This window comes from Heteronotia binoei, chromosome 11 (genome assembly GCF_032191835.1).
Source record: "Heteronotia binoei isolate CCM8104 ecotype False Entrance Well chromosome 11, APGP_CSIRO_Hbin_v1, whole genome shotgun sequence".
Classification (NCBI taxonomy): domain Eukaryota; kingdom Metazoa; phylum Chordata; class Lepidosauria; order Squamata; family Gekkonidae; genus Heteronotia; species Heteronotia binoei.
The window spans coordinates 24,502,691-24,520,949 of NC_083233.1; the positions used below are offsets into that span (position 1 = coordinate 24,502,691).

General features: G+C 47.0%; 2 protein-coding genes across 2 annotated transcripts; one reads left to right on the top strand and one right to left on the bottom strand.

Annotated features, from left to right (window-relative positions):
- The first annotated feature begins 1,134 nt into the window (after positions 1 to 1,134).
- Positions 1,135 to 5,085, top strand: TIMM8A (translocase of inner mitochondrial membrane 8A). Its single transcript, XM_060249196.1, has 2 exons — positions 1,135 to 1,416; positions 4,099 to 5,085. The coding sequence occupies exons 1-2, from the start codon at positions 1,285 to 1,287 to the stop codon at positions 4,258 to 4,260; spliced, it is 294 nt and encodes a 97-aa protein (XP_060105179.1). The 5' UTR covers positions 1,135 to 1,284; the 3' UTR covers positions 4,261 to 5,085.
- A 3,322-nt stretch (positions 5,086 to 8,407) lies between these two features.
- Positions 8,408 to 15,959, bottom strand: LOC132578911 (magnesium transporter NIPA2-like). The gene is made up of 6 exons (XM_060249065.1): positions 15,888 to 15,959; positions 13,740 to 13,887; positions 13,543 to 13,599; positions 12,629 to 12,719; positions 12,191 to 12,351; positions 8,408 to 10,323 (listed from the first exon to the last, which is right to left on the bottom strand). Exons 2-6 carry the CDS (start codon positions 13,876 to 13,878, stop codon positions 9,686 to 9,688), a joined length of 1,086 nt encoding a protein of 361 aa, XP_060105048.1. The 5' UTR covers positions 13,879 to 13,887; positions 15,888 to 15,959; the 3' UTR covers positions 8,408 to 9,685.
- Between the last annotated feature and the right edge of the window lie 2,300 nt (positions 15,960 to 18,259).

Genomic DNA, 18,259 nt, shown 5'->3' on the forward strand with positions numbered 1-18,259 from the left:
CTATGAGCGACAAGGCATGCATGCCTTAGGAGAACAGATGCTTGTTGAAAAACATCAAATGCCTGCTGGACATTAGCCATGGTTGAATTCTTTGCTGCAGGTGTGGGCTAGGCAGGTTTCTTCTCTCTCTCTTTTTAAAGCCCTCGAAATTCACTTGCCCTGCAAATGCTTCCCAAACTAAGGGCTGGCATGGGAGAAACTGTGTGTATGTAAAGCGCTGTCAGGTTGCTTCTGATTTATCACAATACAAAAATATCCAGCCAGGAATGCCGTCAGTTCAATAATTACAAAATCATCTGTACCCAAATCACAACATATTAAACAGCATACTAAGTATACTTATAACAGTATAGTTAGTATACTAATGTTGGGAGCTGGTGGTTTACAACAACCCTGCAACATTGTCCACTGCTAATATCCCCTCGCAGCAGACTGGCAGAATTGCTAATCTCCAGGTGACACCTGGTGATCTCCCACTATTACTATTGATATCCAGACAGCCAAGATCAGTTGCCTGGGAGAAAAATGGCTGCTTTGAAGAGTGAACTGTATGGCACTGTACCCTGCTGAGGTTCCCGCATCCCAGCCCCACCCTCTCCAGGTATTTCTTAAGCCAGAGCTGGCAGCTCCACAGGCTGGAATGTCTGCAAGTGACATTGAGGAATGTAGTTTATGACGACAGCCTAATAATGCAGTCCAACGTTATTGTCCCCCACGATGCAAGGAGGGGGACTGAACTGCTGGAAAACGATTTAAGACAGCTCTTCTCCAACCCTCACAGTCACATCCCGCCAGCAGAGTTCTGTCCCCTCGCCCCAAGGGGCATAGGATATAAGCCAGGGGTGGCTAAACTTGCTTAAGGTAAGAGTGCCATAGAATAAACGTCAGATGTTTGATAGCTGGACGGAAGGAAGGCAAATAGATGGGGGAGGTTGGAAAGAAAAGAAAGCAACTTTAAATGCATTCTCCAAGCTGGCAGGTGGCTTGGCTTGGAGAAGTGATTTAAAGAGAATCTGGCTAACAAAGGCAGTGGGGCTTCGAGAGCAACAAAATATGTGTGACAGGGCCACATGTGGCTCCCGAGCTACAGTTTGGCCACTCCTGATTTAAGTGCATCTACTATTCCCCAACTCTATGGTACGCTTGAGGAAAAAGAACTTTGAGTTCTGGTCATGCGTAGTGCCCCCGGAAATGAAGGCTCGGAGCATGCGCAGTGGGCCGGCTCGGCGAGGCACGTGAAGGTCGCTTTGCTGCCCGCTCCGGTGCTTCTCGGGCGGGCTCGGCATGGACTCTTCGTCCGGCGCGGGGGACCTGGGAGCAACCGTCAACGACCCGCAGCTGCAGCACTTCATCGAGGTGGAGACGCAGAAGCAGCGCTTCCAGCAGCTCGTGCACCAGATGACGGAGCTCTGCTGGGTAGGGCGGGAAGGGGGGCAGCAAGAGTTACCTGGTGCCTTTAAATAAGTGGGCAGTAATCCGACGCGTGCGACTCTCCCTTTTCGGACGAACTGGGCGTGTTTCGTGCTTATGGTTTGCAGGCGGAGGGTTCCTTCCGAGTTCAGCTTCCCGCCAGTTTAAAGACCTTTGGTGGGAAAGATTGTTGGAAGACTTTATCTGACTTACTTTAGGCAGCTTTAGGTATTCATTGAAGGTCATAGAGGGTTTGGATTCATGTTTTCAGGTAGCAAAATAGTCACACAGTAGAGGTGACCAGCGGTCGTTTTGTAGAAAACTAGGTGGCGGAGCTCATTAGCATAAGCCCCCCCCCCGCCAAAAGCAGCCTGATGCAAGAAAGGAGAGCTCAAGCAGGCCAAGCTCCCCTGGACTCTCCTGCCCCCGCCCCAAAGGCCAGCAAGCCACCCATTGCCCAAAATCACAGAAGAAGTAGAGAAAGGGTGGCGTGGGCTTCTCCAGGGGTTAATGAGGGCTACTGGGGGTGTGGCAAAGCCCTTGGTAGCTGGCTGTCCGCTCTCCTAATCGAGGGATTATTATGCAGTTGCACCTACTATTCAGTGGACAAGGTAGGTATGTGGGGAAGAGGAGGGGGAACCCTCAGAAAGGTTCAGAAGCTGTGCTCCTGTGAGCTCCTGCTAAATTTGAGGCCTGGAGGTGACTTTAAAAGGAGGGGATTCAATAAATTCATGAAGGGATAGAGGTGGGTAGCCGTGTTGGTCTGGTGAAGTGTGCTTGCATGTGAAAGCGCACTCCTTGCATCAAACTTTGTTAGTCTTAAATGTGATACTGGACTCTTTTAACTTTTTTCATAAAGGGACATTAGCCATGATGGATTAAATGGGCCCTCCATGTTCAGGGGCAGTATATCTCTGAAAGGCAGTTACTGGGGGGGGGGGCGGTTATCAACAGAGGTCAATTTTGATCCCTGTTTGTGGGCCTTCCAGGACAGCCACTATAGGAATCAAAATTCCAGATTACATGGACTCTTGGTCTAATCCAGCAAGAAGCTTGTTATGTTCATGCTGTGGCAATGGGCAAGTGACGTTGTTGTACCTGTTAAGTTTTAGCTGTTGTGGTTGCTTGGTTAGATTTATACTTGGTTATATTTATACTACCTACTGAAATAAGCTAGCAGTTTTCCATTGCACAAAACTGTTAAAACTATTGAATTAAAAATTTATCATAAATAGAAGGCTCTGTGCACAGTACATACCAGTTCTGGTGGATCAGACTAAAGGTGCATATAGCCTATCTTGTTTCCTATTATGGCCAGCCAGATGCCTCGATTAATGCATGAACTGCGTAAGGTCCGCTTAACTTGGCAACTCCATTTAGCAGTTATGGTTAATAGTAATAGATCTGCCCTCCTTGAATTGATCTAACTCCACATTAAGGTCAACAAAGCCACGGGTGGTCATCACATATGGCAGCTGCAAACTCTATAAACTGATGGAAACTCAGACAAGTGGATTCAACTGTTGCTTCGGCCACTATCAGTTAAAGGTCTTTCAGTGGCATTGGTGGAAAACATGACATGAAGATGCCTTCTTCAATGAACTAGCCTTGTGTGGTTTGTTATTTTTTTTTTAAGAAACTCACATCCTCCAACGTGCATTTTGTGGGGTGCTAGGCTTACTTCCTGAAAGGTTTGAGGTGGAGCACATAGAGAGCAGATACAATCAGGGCTTTTTTTGTAGCAGGAACTCCTTTGCATATTAGGGTGCATCCGCCTGATGTAGCCAATCCCCCAAGAGCTTATAGGGCTCTTAGTACAAGGCCTACTGTAAGCTTCAGGAGGATTGGCTACATCGGGGGTGTGTGGCCTCATATACAAAGGAGCTCCTACAAAAAAAAGCCCTGGATACAATCCTGCTGTGAAGTGAAATTCTTGGGGTGTGGGGGGGTCTATCTGGCCCACACTCGGAGTGACTGGGATGATTGGGCAGGAGTCTTTTATTGTCTTTCTGTCTGAGATCTTTGTAGCTAGAAATGCCTTAGGGTGAACCTTGGACCTTCTGCATGCCAAGGAATCTGGGAACAGACTTGAGATAAGTTGTGAACCTGCAGTGGTAGAATATGTTGCTTTGTGTTTTATATAAAGGTAAAGGCAGTCCCCTGTGTAAGCACCAGTCATTGCCAACTCTGGGGTAATGTCGCATCACAACGTTTTCACGGCAGACTTTTTATGGGGTGGTCTGCCATTGCCTTCCCCAGTCATCTACACTTTACCCCCAGCAAGCTGGGTACCCATTTTACTGTCCTCGGAAGGCTGGAAGGCTGAGTCAACCTTGAGCTGGCAACCTGAACCCAGCTTCCGCCAGGATCAAACTCAGGTCATGCGCAGAGCTTGGACTGCAGTACTGCAGCTTTCCGCTCTGCACCACAGGGCTGCTGTGTTTTATATAGCTCATGTTATTTCTCCTGATACAGTCATGAGCGCTGGTGGCACTAGGGAAGGGGATAGGGATGGAGAAAGAACCCGAGGGGTAGCATGTACATCTGGTTGTTTTGAACAGCAGGAAAGCTGGGTATGTCCCTGCTGTGTAGAAGGGCTAAATGCTTTGAGCAGGTTCTGCCATTCAGAATGCACTGCTGTTGCTTTTTGTGCACAGGCTGACTCTTTCCCTTCCATGTCTTGAACAGGAGAAATGCATGGACAAACCTGGGCCCAAGCTGGACAGCCGAGCAGAGACCTGCTTTGTGAACTGTGTGGAACGCTTCATAGACACAAGCCAGTTTATCCTCAACCGATTGGAGCAGACACAGAAATCTAAGCCGGCCTTCTCGGAGAACCTATCTGACTGAGCCAGAGGCATTGGCGCCTCTGTTTCCTTAATTAGAGGAGAACATCCGACCAAGATGGGAGAGGAGGAGCGAGAAGGGAGAGCAGAGGGAAAGGACCAACAGTGAAAAGAAGCTGTGCAGGAAGTTGGCCTCATTGTGACAAGTTCCAGGGCTTCCTACCAACATAGTAATTGGTCTGGTTTTCAGTACCCACCTTGTGAACAAAAATAGGCCAACAAGGCCATGCAACATCACACATTTGCTGCTCACCGTGGGCTTGTGCTGCCCTGGTTTTTTTAATAACAGAAGCTTCACACCACAGATGTGCGGCTTTGGCTGTCTTGCTTTCCCCAAAGGTTTGGCCAGGGAAGCACAATCTGTTCATACTTGAGAAAACCTCTTTCTTGAAATTAGGAAGCTCGGGTGGCTTTCAGACACTTGATGTGAATCTTGGGAAAGGCAGGTTGGAAATGTGCCTTTTACAAACGGAACTGCGCTTTAGCACTACTCTTTTAAGCCAGGCAGCAAACTCACCTGTGACTCAGTGGACCGTTGTGTGCACCACTTTGTGTTTAACTGGGCCCTGCAGTTAAAACAAAGGGAAGGTGGGCATAGCTTGCACCCGTATGCCAGTAGAACCCTGTGATCCTTCATGAGATTCTTAACATTCTCTTTAGAATGGCTAGGAATACCACCTTCCCCCCAATATGGCTGTTGGGGCAGGGGGCACTGTCACTTGTTTGGTCATGTAACGTCACTTGAGAAATACAAGAGTTAATACTAACTTTTCCCATTCGCTGCTTTCTCCTGATCAGTGGAATAAACATCAATTGGATCCATTGAAAACTGCCTGCAGAGTTGGTGGCATTCCTTGCTTCAACTAGATTTGCTGGAATTCAGGTGTAGGAGGAACGCTTGGTGGTAAATCATGATGATATGAAAAATGGTATCCTGTATGAAAAATCTGGCAAGTGGTATTGGGCAACCCAGCTCAGTTTCCCTGAGCAGTAGTTCACAAACCTGTTAGCGCACAAAATGTGTATCAGCCTTAGTCCTGTAAATGTTTTCCAGTTATTTTACAACCAGTGTTTTTACTAGCTTGCCCCTCCCCCCCCCCCCCCCCGAGACAACTTTGGCAAAGATCAGCTGGTTGGGATCTTCACCATAAGCAACTTAGTGAATTGTTACTTTGAGGCTGGAAAGCTTTAAAATGACTATTCCTCAGAAGAAGAATTAGCTGGTACATAGGAATAAGTACAGCTTGTAAATTGTTCAATGCGAATGATCCCACCAGTTATCATCACTGAACTAGTTATAATAGTTGTGTTAACCTTTTGCGGCATAAACAAGTCTTTATGGCAACAAATACTGACAAATGCATTGCGGAGTTAAGCTTTTGCAGTTTGAAGCCCACTGTCAGGTACCTAAACAAGTAGGCATGTATATTTTTGAGTACTATGGAGGGAGGGGGGAAATGAGCCATTTTATTCATTTGGGTTAGGTTCAACATATTAGTTGATCTTCACAATGCCACAAGATTCTCCGGTTTTATTTCCATATAGTATCTTGGTTTTTCCACTGCATCTAGCAGCTTCTACTCTGCTGTAAGAAAGCAGGGCTAAAAATAATTGCTTTCTAAGGGTTGATTTACTGGTATGTGTTCTTTATTTTCTAGAGTTTTTCAAATTTTATTTGAAGCATGCCTCAGAATTAATCAGGAGGCTTCTATTATTTTTGGATAATCTGATTTCTTGCCACCTGTGCAAAAAAAAAACTACACAAGAATGAAAAAAGCATACTGATGCTATACTAATCTTGTTGCTTAGTTCTCTGAAAATCTGTAGCTGGGAAGCAAAGGATTACACGCGTGGGTTTCTTTTTCTCATCTAAATTGTTGCTTAAACTGGTGAAATCCAGCAGTAGGTGAAATAGAAGAACAAAGTAGGAGTCAAGTGCACCTTTAAGACCAACAAAGTTTTATTCAGAACATAAGCTTTCGCGTGCTTCAAGCACGCTTCATTAGATGAGGAAAGCTTATGTTCTGAATAAAACTTTGTTGGTCTTAAAGGTGACCTTGACTCCTACTTTGTTCTAGTGCTTCAGACCAACACGGCTGCCCACTTGGATCTATCTAGGTGAAATAGAGTTTAATTTGCATAGGCAATCGCATTTTTATTCTTTAGGTCAGAAAGATAACACTGCAAACAAGGCCCGTGTTTTATCAGCCCTCCACATGTTCCTAAATGTGTGTGTGTGCTGCAAAACCCGTAATTAAAAAAAAACACTTATCTGTCTAGCCATGTGGGCATATCCTCTAAGGAAATCAAATCTTTAATTTCTACATTAGGTGTGGCGTTTCAGTCTTGCTTCAAGGCCTTGGGCACTGTCCAGAGAAGAGAACAAACATAAGGGGGCATCCTCTCACCTGCTTTGCGTATTCAGTTGATGAGGATATTCAGCAACAGGAAATGCAGAATAACTGAAGTGCTCTTGGTTGCAGAGGGGAAAACAGCGAATTTAAGACTGTTCCTTGCATGTTGCTCTTTCTTGCGCTTGGAGTGTTTTTTAAATATTAACCTTTGGATTAGCATTTAGACAGTTTCCTTTTTTGACAGTAACCCTGGAATAGGAGTTGCTTTTTATTATTTTGTGGGTGGGACAAACGAGGCTGAGAGCAAGCCCCACAGCTGGATCCATGACTCAATAGGGACAGCCAGGAAATGAGCAGTATTCTTCCAAAGCAGCAGTGCAAGAAAGACAAATCATTTGATAGCAACATCCTGATCTTATGCATGTTGACTTGAAAATAGTTCTCACTGAGTTGACTGAGCTTTACTCCAAAATAGGGCTACATTTAACCCTGTAGCCAGGACATTTTCCAGCGGGGGGTGGGGGGGGTGGGCTTCAAATGGAGGGGGCATCATGCCATGTGAGTCAGTCAGCTATAGTGAACAAGGGAAGAAGACTCTTTCTACCTTGCATAGGAGCAATGGGAGGAGTTAGTTTTTATATCCTGTGTTTGTCTACCCCAAGGAGTCTCAAAGCATCTTACAATCACTTCCCTTCCTCTCCCCACAAGTCACTTGAGAGAACTTGTGACTGGCCCAAGGTCACCCAGCAAGCTCCATGTGGAGGAGTGGGGAATCAAACCTGGTTCTCCCAGATAAGAGTCTACGCTCTTAATCACTACACCACACTGGAAAAGGAAGAGAGGAGTGATTTCACCTCCTCCACTGCAGCCACCTGACCTGCATGGCTGTAAAATTCATGCAGATCCTTCAACTTCCCTAGGGCTGGGAATTGCTTGGGAGAGGGGAAAGATGATTTGTGGTCTTTCTGCATTTTGAGAATCCATTGTAAGAATTCTGTACCACTCAATATCCTGCAAGGACAATGTGGTGGGCCCAAAAAGAAATCTTGGGCATTCCTTGAATTCTAAAGGGCAGCTTTGGAATACTTGCTAGGATAACAGGGAGATAGCAGAAGGGAGCCACAGGTATTATGCAGGTACTGAAGATGGAAAAGGAGCAAGTCCAGTCTCCTCGGATCTCAGAAGCTAAGCAGGGCTGACCCTGGCAAGTACATGGATGAGGAATCTCCTTGGAATACCAGGGCCGGGACACAAAGCCACCCCTCTGAAAAACGTCCTAGCCTCACTAGGGGTTGCCAAAAGTGCCCATGACTTCCAGGCATACAAGTATATACACACACACAATTTTTAAAAGAGGTTATAGAAAATAAAGGAGGCAGCTCTTAAAAGTGCTGTTGAAGCGGTGATTGATTTCAAGAGAATCTCCCTCTGCTCTGAATGTGTCTTTGTTCCTATCATTGCACATTTATAGTGGTGTCAGGCAACATGTGGCCATCTAGGCTAGTTTTTGATATGAGGCCCCTGCATCCTCTGCCCTTTAATGTCCCCCACCCTCCAAGCATGGTGGGTCACTAGAAAGTCATACTAGGAAGGCAAGCAGCTGCAAGTGACTGGCCAAATTTCACACTGTTCTACAGACACGACGACTTTGGGGGAGGTATAGAAGAGACCAGGATTCAAAGAAGTCTCATTTTTCCACTGGGAGAAACTCCAGAGGCAAAAAGCCACAGTATGTGGAGACAGGCGATACCACAGGACAGGTCTCAGGCCTGAAGCAACAAATGATTCCTAAGCAGTGAGCCAAACTGGTACTTTACAGGCAGCAAAAGACACGAGTGACTTTGAACTAAAATGCTACATAGTCTGATTTGATTTTTTTTTTTAAAAAAGCCATATATATTACGTTTGCAACGTGTGTTACAACTGTAGGTGCTGCACAAAAAAAGCAACACATTCATTTTAAATCTTTTGTAAACTGTTAACACTTCAAATGTTAAACGTTAATGCTTAAGGCCACCCACAATGCATTGTCTTTACATTCAGAAAGTGGTAAGACACTATTATTGGCAAGATTAGACACGTGTACCCAGAGCAACAGCTGGGCTCTCATAAGACAGTCTTGCTCGTGGGCTTAAAACATGCTTATATGAATGAAAGTCACACTGATTTTGACGAAGCAGCCTTGTGTTGTTTTTCAAAAGCACATGTACGCAAAGGGTCGGGGATCATTCCTCTGTATGAGAGTTAAGGCCCTGGCTTAGCACCTAAGTTTATCAGTGGTCCAGTATCTGGTAGGGCCATTCCCCTGCTGTTCCTCCTCTCCCTGTGTCTTCACCTCTTTTCCCTAAAACGACCCAGAGAAGAAATGCAGAGAATCCCTCCTCTCTGGCATTTTCCTTTCAATGCCCATGTGCAAGTTCCCCTTGGTCATGTGAGATTCATTCTGTCTGTCTTAAGATGCTGAAATGGCCAGGAATCAGAACCAAGAGTGAAAGGAAGACGAACGCATTTTTTCGTTCACTCCTGCCTCTGACTAGGAACCCTCTCAAAGATTCTTTAGGTGTGCCCAAAGGCTTGGGGGCACCTTATAAGAGTGCTGGCCTTTCTTCCCCACCTTTGGAGGAGTACACAAGTCTTACAGTGTTTTCTGAACTATATGCTGCCCTAAAAGCTGTTTTCACCATGCAGGAGGGTGGACTGCAAGAATTCCTCAAAAACCCACTCGGGTACAGAGGAAAAGTTGTGTAGTTCTTTGGCTCCTGATCTGTCTGACTTTTTCCAATTTCCTCCAAGCTAATTAAGGAAGCCCAGAGGGAAGGGAGATAACTGACAATACTGATGAGACGGCGGATGAGATGAGATCTGTCAGCCCTAGTTTCCACTAACTATCTCTTATTTGGTTCAAGTGAGTTACCGGTTAAAGAGTTTGTAAATAAGGAAAGTCTTCTCAAGTACTTCAGGGTTACCACGAATGATTCAAGTGGTCTGCTCAAAAGCAGCAGCAGCAGCAGCGTTCAAGTTCTTTGGAAGAGCACCAAGGCTGGTTTGTCATCTGAACCAACAGTCCATTCGTTTTCAGAAACACTGGTCTCCTTCCGCCTCTGCTTTTTCTGCCCCCTCTTTGAGTATGTCCTCTGATTCCAAAAGGGGCTGGTGAAGGCAGGACGAGTTCTTGTCCCCCTTTCTCCAAGGAGCTGCCCGCACGTCTGTTTGGCCGTGCCTCAGGAACAGAGGGAGCAGGTCTGCGGTGAAAGGGACGTCTCTAAAAGCATGCAGCAGAAAGATGCCAAACACTATGGTAAGGAAGCCGCTGATGGTGCCGATGATGTTCATCAGAACCATGTGCTGCCACTCCTTGAAAAGGATGGCCGAACAGGTCATAACGGCAGTGGTGAAGAGAACGTAGTAGATGGGGGTCACCACCGAGGTGTTGAAGATGTCCAAGGCCTTGTTCAGGTAGTTGATCTGGATGCTGATGCAGATCACGAGGCACACCAAGAGGATCCAGCCCAACGGCTCTTTCCAAACGGGCTTCCCCGCGAACAGCTCTTTAATGGCAATGCCCAAGCCTTTGACGGATGAAACGGAGAGCGAACCGATGGCAGAACAGACCAGAACGTACACTAAGATGTTGCTCTGTCCGTAGCGAGGCCCGGCCACGAAGATGAGGAGAACAGAGCTCACTAGCACGCACACAGCAAACACAATGAATCCTGGGGAGAGGGGGAAATCATGAAGGACGTTTGGCATCATAGGCAGTTTATTGGCTTGGTGTTGTCTGGCGTGGTAACAGCAGCTTCCCTGGGTTAAGACTTTACTCAGGAGGCCAAGATCTCAAAGTCACCAGACCACAATGAGATTTCCCCAGCCCAGGCTTATTCTTTCACCCAAAATGAATCAAAACCCTTTTTCTGCAGCCCTCAGCAGGAGCAAGATTATGCACGGGATAGAGAAGGTAGAGAAAGAAGTACTTTTCTCCCTTTCTCACAATACAAGAACTCGTGGGCATTCAATGAAATTGCTGAGCAGTCGGGTTAGAACAGATAAAAGGAAGTACTTCACCCAAAGGGTGATTACCATGTGGAACTCACTGCCACAGGAGGTATAGACAGCATAGACAGCTTCAAGAGGGGAATGGATAAGCATATGGAGCAGAGGTCCATAAGTGGCTATTAGCCACAGCTTATCGTTGGAACTCTCTGGGGCAGTGATGCTCTGTAGTCTGGTGCTGGGGGGTGGGCTTCTAGCCCCACTGGTGGACCTCTTGATGGCACTTGGGTTTGGGTTTTTTTCGCCACTGTGACACAGAGTGTTGGACTGGATGGGCCATTTAACTGATCCAACATGACTTCTCTTATGTTCTTATGAGGACCTGCCAAAGCAGCTTGGCTTTATACCAACACATGAAACTGTCTTATATTGAATCAGACTCTTAGTTCATCAAAGTCTGCATTGTCTCCACAGACCCAGTGTCTCTCCAGGGTCTCGGGCTGAGGTCTTTCACATTACCTACTGCCTGGCCCTTTTAACTGGAGATGTCAGAGATTGAACCTGGGACCTCCTGCATGCCAAGCAGAAGCTCTGCCAATGAGCCAGGACCCTTCTCCAAGTACCTTGTAGAAGTTCAATCACTGTGCACAACTGAAGTAATCCTAATGATAAGACTCATCTCACACGTTACATGAACAACAAAAAATATAAAAACCTGAAACTGGAACACTTTACAGCTTTCCCAGATCTGAGGGAGTCCAAACAACACTCAAAACCAGTCAATTTGTCTTTGTATTAACTAAAAATAAATCTTCAAAATAATTTAGAAGTCTATCTCAGAGAGAGAGAGAGAGATATTTCTCAGGACTGCTTTACTCCACGTTAAGTGTAGGACCAGCTCCCAACAGCCAAAACCATATTGCTAACTGCATATCCCAGAAGAGGATTTATTTTCTTTCCAGTAATTGCCTTGTTAGAGTGAACCGAGTTAAGCTTGTGTAGGTGTATAGGCACACTATAAAAATCACACATACTACAGGGAATGTTGCGACTTTTAGTCTACAGACATACAATCATTTCTGCCCCCCCCTCCCCCTCCAAAAAAGAAAAGATTGAGGAAAGCAAAATCTGCTGATAGCATTTTGTGAGCAAAATAGCTGCCCTGAGCCTGCTTTGGTGCGGAGGGCGGGATATAAATAAAATAAAAATAATTTTTTCCCCTATAATCCCTAAATTACATTTACACAGGGGTGGAATTCGGGTATATAAAGTAACCAGATGTCTTCAAGGTTACTTTATGGCTAAAATCTTGACATTTTCAATCTTTCATTTTCCATCTAGCCATCCTCCTATGGCATCCCCTACAATTCCCCACCCCTTTCTAGCAAAGCGATTTCACCTTCTCTTTAAAGTGAGAAACAAAACATGCTCCAAAGAATTCTCCATTTGCGCGTTACCAATTCTGGATGAACAAGAAATGTTCTCTTGAGTGGAATCAAAGAATGGCATTTGAGTGCTGTACCATTCTCCTTCTCAAACAAACTGTATTTCCCTCTTTCCAATAACAAGTTTGTATGTGTGTTACAGTACCTGGATCTTTCAGTTTCTCTGCCATTGACTCCAGACTGGAGACCTCTTCTTCTTGCGGGGCATGGATCACCATGACTGTAGAGCCCAAAACACACAGAATACAGCCGATCTTGCCATGGATGTTTAGCCGCTCATTCAGGAAGTAGGAGGCTAAAACTGCACTGTAATAAAAAAATATGCAGTGGTTTAAGGAAGGCTGGAAGCTGGCTTGCTTTCGGAGACAGAAAGCACAAAGGAGTTCTCCTTTCAGCTAGACACAGGGGTGGCCAACGGTAGCTCTCCAGATGTTTTTTGCCTACAACTCCCATCAGCCCCAGCCATTGGCCATGCTGGCTGAGGCTGATGGGAGTTGTAGGCAAAAAACATCTGGAGAGCTACTCTTGGCCACTCCTGAGCTAGGGGACTAGCTAGAGAAGTGTTTGATCATGTTATGCTTACCTGACTAAAACACTTAGTGCTCCCAGAGGCGTTACCAGCGTGGCCGGGGCAAAAGCGTATGCAGCAAAATTGGCAGCTTCTCCAATTCCCACTGAAAGAGACAAGCAATATATCAGGAAGAGAGAAAATGTTGACACAGAGTGAATGTTGCCTTGCTTTTAAGACTGCTGCTCTCCTGTGGTGAAGGAGACTCCTTTCCATACAATTAGGCAGGGAAGGATTTTTTTACATTTATTTTTTAATTAGGAGCAGGGCTTTTTTTTTTAGCAGAACGCACAGGAACACAACTGCAGTTGGCTTGGCGTCATTGGGTGTGGCCTAAAAAGCAAATGAGTTCCTGCTGGGCCTTTTCTTTTTTTAAAAAAAAGCCATGCGTGAAACTATGGTGATGTAAGGGTGTGTGGCCTAATATGCAAATGAGTTCCTGCTGGGTTTCTTATACTTAAAAAAGCCCTGACTAGGAGAGAATCATGCTTTCTTTTTCCCTGCACGCTGTTAATTTGTCACAAATGACATAACCAGTCTCTTGGTGTAGTCTTTCGGGATGATACAATTGTGCACTTTATTTCTAAAGTGTTTGGTGTGGTGGTTAAGTGTGCGGACTCTTATCTGGGAGAACTAGGTTTAATTCCCCACTTCTCCACTTGCACCTGCTGGAATGGCCTTGGGTTAGCCATAGCTCTCCCAGAGTTGTCCTTGAAAGGGCAGCTTCTGAAGAGAGCTCTCAGGCCCTCCCACCTCACAGGGTCTCTGTTGTGGGGGAAGAAGATAAAGGAGATTGTAAGCCGCTCTCAGGCTCTGATTCAGAGAGAAGGGCAGGGTATAAATCTGCAATTTTTCTTCTCTGTAGCCCAGCAGACTATTAAGTTTTTTGTTTGTTTGTGAGCTGGTAGTTTTGCACTGGAAATACTTACTGGACAACAGCCCTGCCCACCACAGCCATTCTCGCAGGTATGCATGACCTCCAAGACCTGAGGAGAAAGCAAAAGGAACCGAAGGTGAGGTTGAAATGAAGCTACAACCAAAATATTTCAAACTCCTATGTGTCCGCAGAGGGTGACCACTGGGAGTTTTAGAATCTGTCAGCTTCAGTAATAAAGTTTGTCATTACCTGCTCGGACAGAGCCCTTGCCATTCAGCCTGAGAAGCCCTTTCTTCTTTAGGATGAAACTCCCTCCAATGAACAGGCTGGAGCTGAGGGCCAGGCCCAGACCAATGTAAAAGTCATAACGTCCCGATAAATCTTCCATCCCAGACACCTCAAGTTTCAACAGAGAGATAAGATTTAAAATGGTCGTTCTAAATTAGAGTAGCAAGAAGGCATGGTGCGATAACATTTGCAGGCTGGTCCCAAGCCTGTGTTAGCATTTATACAGTTGTGTCCTGCACATTTATATCAGGAAGTCAGTCCCACTCATCTGTCATGCAGGTGGGATTCCCAAGGCAGAAGGGACTATTCTATCAAGTGGTCCCATGGCAGAGGGCAAGAGATCCTTGTCTACTCCTCCTCAGAGATGGGGATATTTGTCCCATCCTCCATGTCCTGTGGTGTAATGTTTTTAGCATTACATCACAGGGACGAGATTCTTCAACTGGTCTCTCATTCATTCATAAATGAGTCATGGTTCCCCATCTACCCTTTTTCAGAGTCTGTTGAGACAGATTCCAATTTACACAAGAGACCAGCCCACATTCCAGTGAATGTACTACATCATGCACACACCTAAGGAAGAGCCAACACTGCTCTTTCATGTTTAAACTCACTGCCCTGGATCACACAGTCCTTAAATCACACATTCAGCCCTACAAGTGTAGAATGTAACAAAGGAAATGCTCAACAGGCATACAAAGAAAAACCATGCATACATGGATCATATATACATGCGTGTAATTTATGCAGAGTACCTTGACACAAAAGTTATTGTGACGGTTTAATTAATTCAGAGAGAAAGGATGGGTATGGCTTTCTGTCGCAATGCCTGGAATTCAGTTTCTGCATCCAATTCAAGGTGTCGGTGCTAACCTTCAAATCTCTGTCACCAAGAGAAGGGCCTTTTCAGTTGTAGCCCCTACCCTGTGGAATGCACTCTGGGATGACACCTATGCCCTGCTAGTCTTGTTTAATTTCCACAGGGCATACAAGGCTGAATTATTTAGGCTGGCCTTTGGGCTGTTTTAACAGTGGTACAGCCACATTTTAATATTTTTAATGTTAATATGTTATATTTGTTATTTGTTTGATGCTGTTTTTACCTTACTGTTTTTAACGTTGTAAGACAACACAACACCCTTTGGGTGAGTAAAATCTAATCTAATCAATAAATACCAGGCTATGAGTCCCATGTAGATCGCTGGGACTTCTTTCCAGTAAATATAGTTAGAAGGAGATGAGTGACGCCTCCCAGGCTCTATAAACAACAAGGCTGATTGAGTCATCCTGAGAAATTTGTACCGTCTCCAACTGGAACCTGAAGATCTCCTGGGATTACAAACTGATTTCCGGACGACAGAGATCAGTTTCCCGGGAGAAAATGGGGGCCTCCACAGCATCGCAGGGCACCCTGCCCAGTAGGGTTGCCAATCCCCAGGTGGGGGCAGGGGATTCCCTGGTTTGGAGGCCCTCCCCCCGCTTCAGGGTCATCAGAAAGGGGGGGGAGGTATTATTCCTTATGGAGACTCATTAAGAAATAATGGAGAATTGATTCATGGGTATTTGGGAGGGGCTGTTTTTTGAGGTAGAGGCACCAGATTTGCAGCATAGCATCCAGTGCCTCTCCCCAAAATACCCTCCAAGTTTTAAAAGGATTGGACCAGGAGGTCCAATTCTGTGAGACCCCAAAGAAGGTGCCCCTATCCTTCATTATTTCCAGTGGAGGGAAGTCATTTAAAAGGTGTGGGGGGTGGTCCCTTTAAATGGGATGGCCAGAACTCCCTTTGGAGTTCAGTTCCGCTTGACACAGCCTGGCGCCTGGCTCCAGCCTCAAAGCCCCCAGATATTTCTTGAATTGGACTTGGCAACCCTGTGCCCAGTTGATTTCCCAAAATTTCCAGGGATTTCTCAACCTGGAGCTGGCAACTCCACTTAGCCACTGAAGAACCCGGGAGTTTTCAGACCCTTTTCCTCCTCCCAGGCCTATTGAGGGTGGGAAGGCGGGAAAACGAGGCTCGGCTCAGCTCAGCTCCCTCCTCTGCCGGGAGGGTGGGCGAGGGCGAGACTCGGGGCTGGCGGAAGGGAAGGGAAGGGAAGGGGCTCCAGTACCTGTCTCTCTCGCCGCCCCTGCGCAGCCCTCGGTCTCAGCGCCTTCCTTCCCGCGTCGCCGCCCGTTCCGCTTCCGCCTGGCGTCAGGCCCGGCCGGCTCTTTCTCTCCGGCGGCCGGTGAGTCACGGGAAGGAGGGCGGAGGGGAGGTGGTGGGCCCCGCATTAGGCCTCACCCGGTCCAGGAGGGGAAGCCGGGATTCTGCCCCTCTCCACAGAGTCCTCAAAACTAGGCTGCCCAACCCCGAAACCCCCTAAGTGACTCCCCCGGGCCCCACTGTGTCTATAAGCCTGGGGGTGAGGCCCGTCCTTTCAACCCCCCCCCCCTTCCAACTGTATGGCTCTCCCTCCTTGGAGGGCCCCCAATCTGTCCCCTTTGCTCACTTCCCCTCTGAACAAGTAGTATCACCGCTGCTGGTATTTTGCATCTTTCGCTCCCCGTTGCACAGAGTGGTAAAGCAGCAGTACTGTGGTCTGAACTCTCTGCTCAGCGCCTGAGTTCGATTCTGGCGGAAGCTGGGTTCAGGTAGCTGGCCCAAGGTTGACTCAGCCTTCCATCCTTCCCAGGTCGGTAAAATGAGTACCCAGCTTGCTGGGGGGAAAGTGTAAAAGACTGGGGAAAGCAATGGCAAACCACCCCGTAAAAAGTCTGCCGGGAAAACGTTGGGAAAGCAACGTCACCCCAGAGTCGCAAACGACTGGTGCTTGCACAGGGGACCTTCCCTTCCCTTTTTTCCCTAACACAGCTTGCAGAGCAAAAAGGGGGGGCGGGGGGAGAGTCTGGTGCTTGCACAGGGGACCTTTCCTTCCCTTTTTTCCCTAACACAGCTTGCAGAGCAAAAAGGGGGGGGGCGGGGGGAGAGTCAAGCAGTCTCTGAGAGAGGGGCGCATAAGAAAGGGGTGGGGAGGAGCAGAGCTGCTGTGACTACGCAGGCAAAGGGCGGGGTTAGCTTGAGGACCTCAAGGCAGTTTACAGTGCTGTGAGTCCAGGGCCATCAAACCAGGTGGCCCCCGCCCCCCAAACTACAAATCCTGCTGTGGGCCCCACCAAATATGAAATCCTGGCCACCCCCTTCCCAAAGATGCAGGAACACGTTTCTATAACGTCCCCCCCCCAGGTCATTTTTCTGTTTCTGTCCTCAAAGCCCCACCTCCCCAGAAGTGTGGGGCCAAGCCTCCACATTTTCCGAGATGGGAGGAGGCGCCTCACTGGGTCAGACCAGTGGCCCATCCCATCCAGCATCAGTTAGTGGCCGACAAGGAGGGAGGGGGCAAAGAGGCCTTCCCTGGTATTGCCATGCCAGCCCAACACAAAAGCTTTAACCTAGAATTATACTTTATTGGTCTTAAAGGTGCCACTGGACTCGACTCACGCTTTGGCCCTGGTTAGTTGTTGGGTGGGAGCCCAGTTGGGGGCAGGGGATCCCCCGGTTTTGGAGGCCCTCCCCATCACTTCAGGGTCACCAGAAAGCTGGGGGGGGGGGGCAATGTTCCCTCTAACCTGCAGAGTCTTGTGAGCAAAAATTCTACTTTGTGAGCTACAGGCATTAAAGTTGTGAGCTACTGCATCAATTAGTATGCTCTGGGGTCATCCTTCCTGAGCTACAACAAAAATGTGTGAGTTGGAGGCTAAAAATCTGTGAGCTAGCTCACACAAACTCACTGGTGGGGGGGAGGGAAATGTCTGCTGGGCATTCCATTATACCCTATGGAGACTAATTTCTATAGGGTATAATGGAGAGTTGATCAATTGGTATTTGGGGCTCTAGGGGCCTGTTTTCTGTGGTAGAGACATGCCTCTCCTCAAAACACCCTTCAAGTTTCAAAAACCAGGGGGTCCAATTCTATGAGCCCCCAAAGAATGTGCCCCTATCCTGCATTATTTCCAATGAAAGGAAGGCATTGAAAAGGAGTGTGATCCCTTTAAATGTGAGGGCCAGAACTCCCATTGGAGTACAGTTGTGCTTGTCAAATCCTTGCTTCTGGCTCCACCTCCAAAGTCCCCAGATATTTCTAGGGTTAGAGTCCTGGCAACCCTCTCTGTTAATCTCTTGCCTTGAAAACCCTATAGGGTTGCCATAAGTCTACTGTGAATCAAGAGTGTGCTCCACCACCAGTACCCTGATGTTGCCTCCTAGCGCTAGGTTTCAGAGAAGCATGCTGCTGGGTGTGGAGGTGGCCTGAATCTATTCTAAAACCTTCTGTGCTAGTGGCCATCATTATATCTACTAGTGAAGATTTTAATCAGTTTCAGGGGTGGCATTGGGTGAAATTCAACAGTACAGCACATTTTGGCTTACAGGAGGCCCTGTGTTCAAACCCTGGCTTGTCCAGCTGAAAAAGAAAATAGATTGACAGTCAGGTTGGGGAAGACC

Coding starts and splice junctions, on each gene's coding strand:
- LOC132578911 (XM_060249065.1), bottom strand. CDS start 13,878: ATGGAAGATTTATCGGGACGTTATGACTTTTACATTGGTCTGGGCCTG. Junction 13,600..13,739: donor CAAGGGCTCTGTCCGAGCAG/GTAATGACAAAC, acceptor CTTTCTCCTCAG/GTCTTGGAGGTCATGCATAC. Junction 12,720..13,542: donor GTGGGCAGGGCTGTTGTCCA/GTAAGTATTTCC, acceptor TGTCTCTTTCAG/TGGGAATTGGAGAAGCTGCC.
- TIMM8A (XM_060249196.1), top strand. CDS start 1,285: ATGGACTCTTCGTCCGGCGCGGGGGACCTGGGAGCAACCGTCAACGAC. Junction 1,417..4,098: donor AGATGACGGAGCTCTGCTGG/GTAGGGCGGGAA, acceptor TGTCTTGAACAG/GAGAAATGCATGGACAAACC.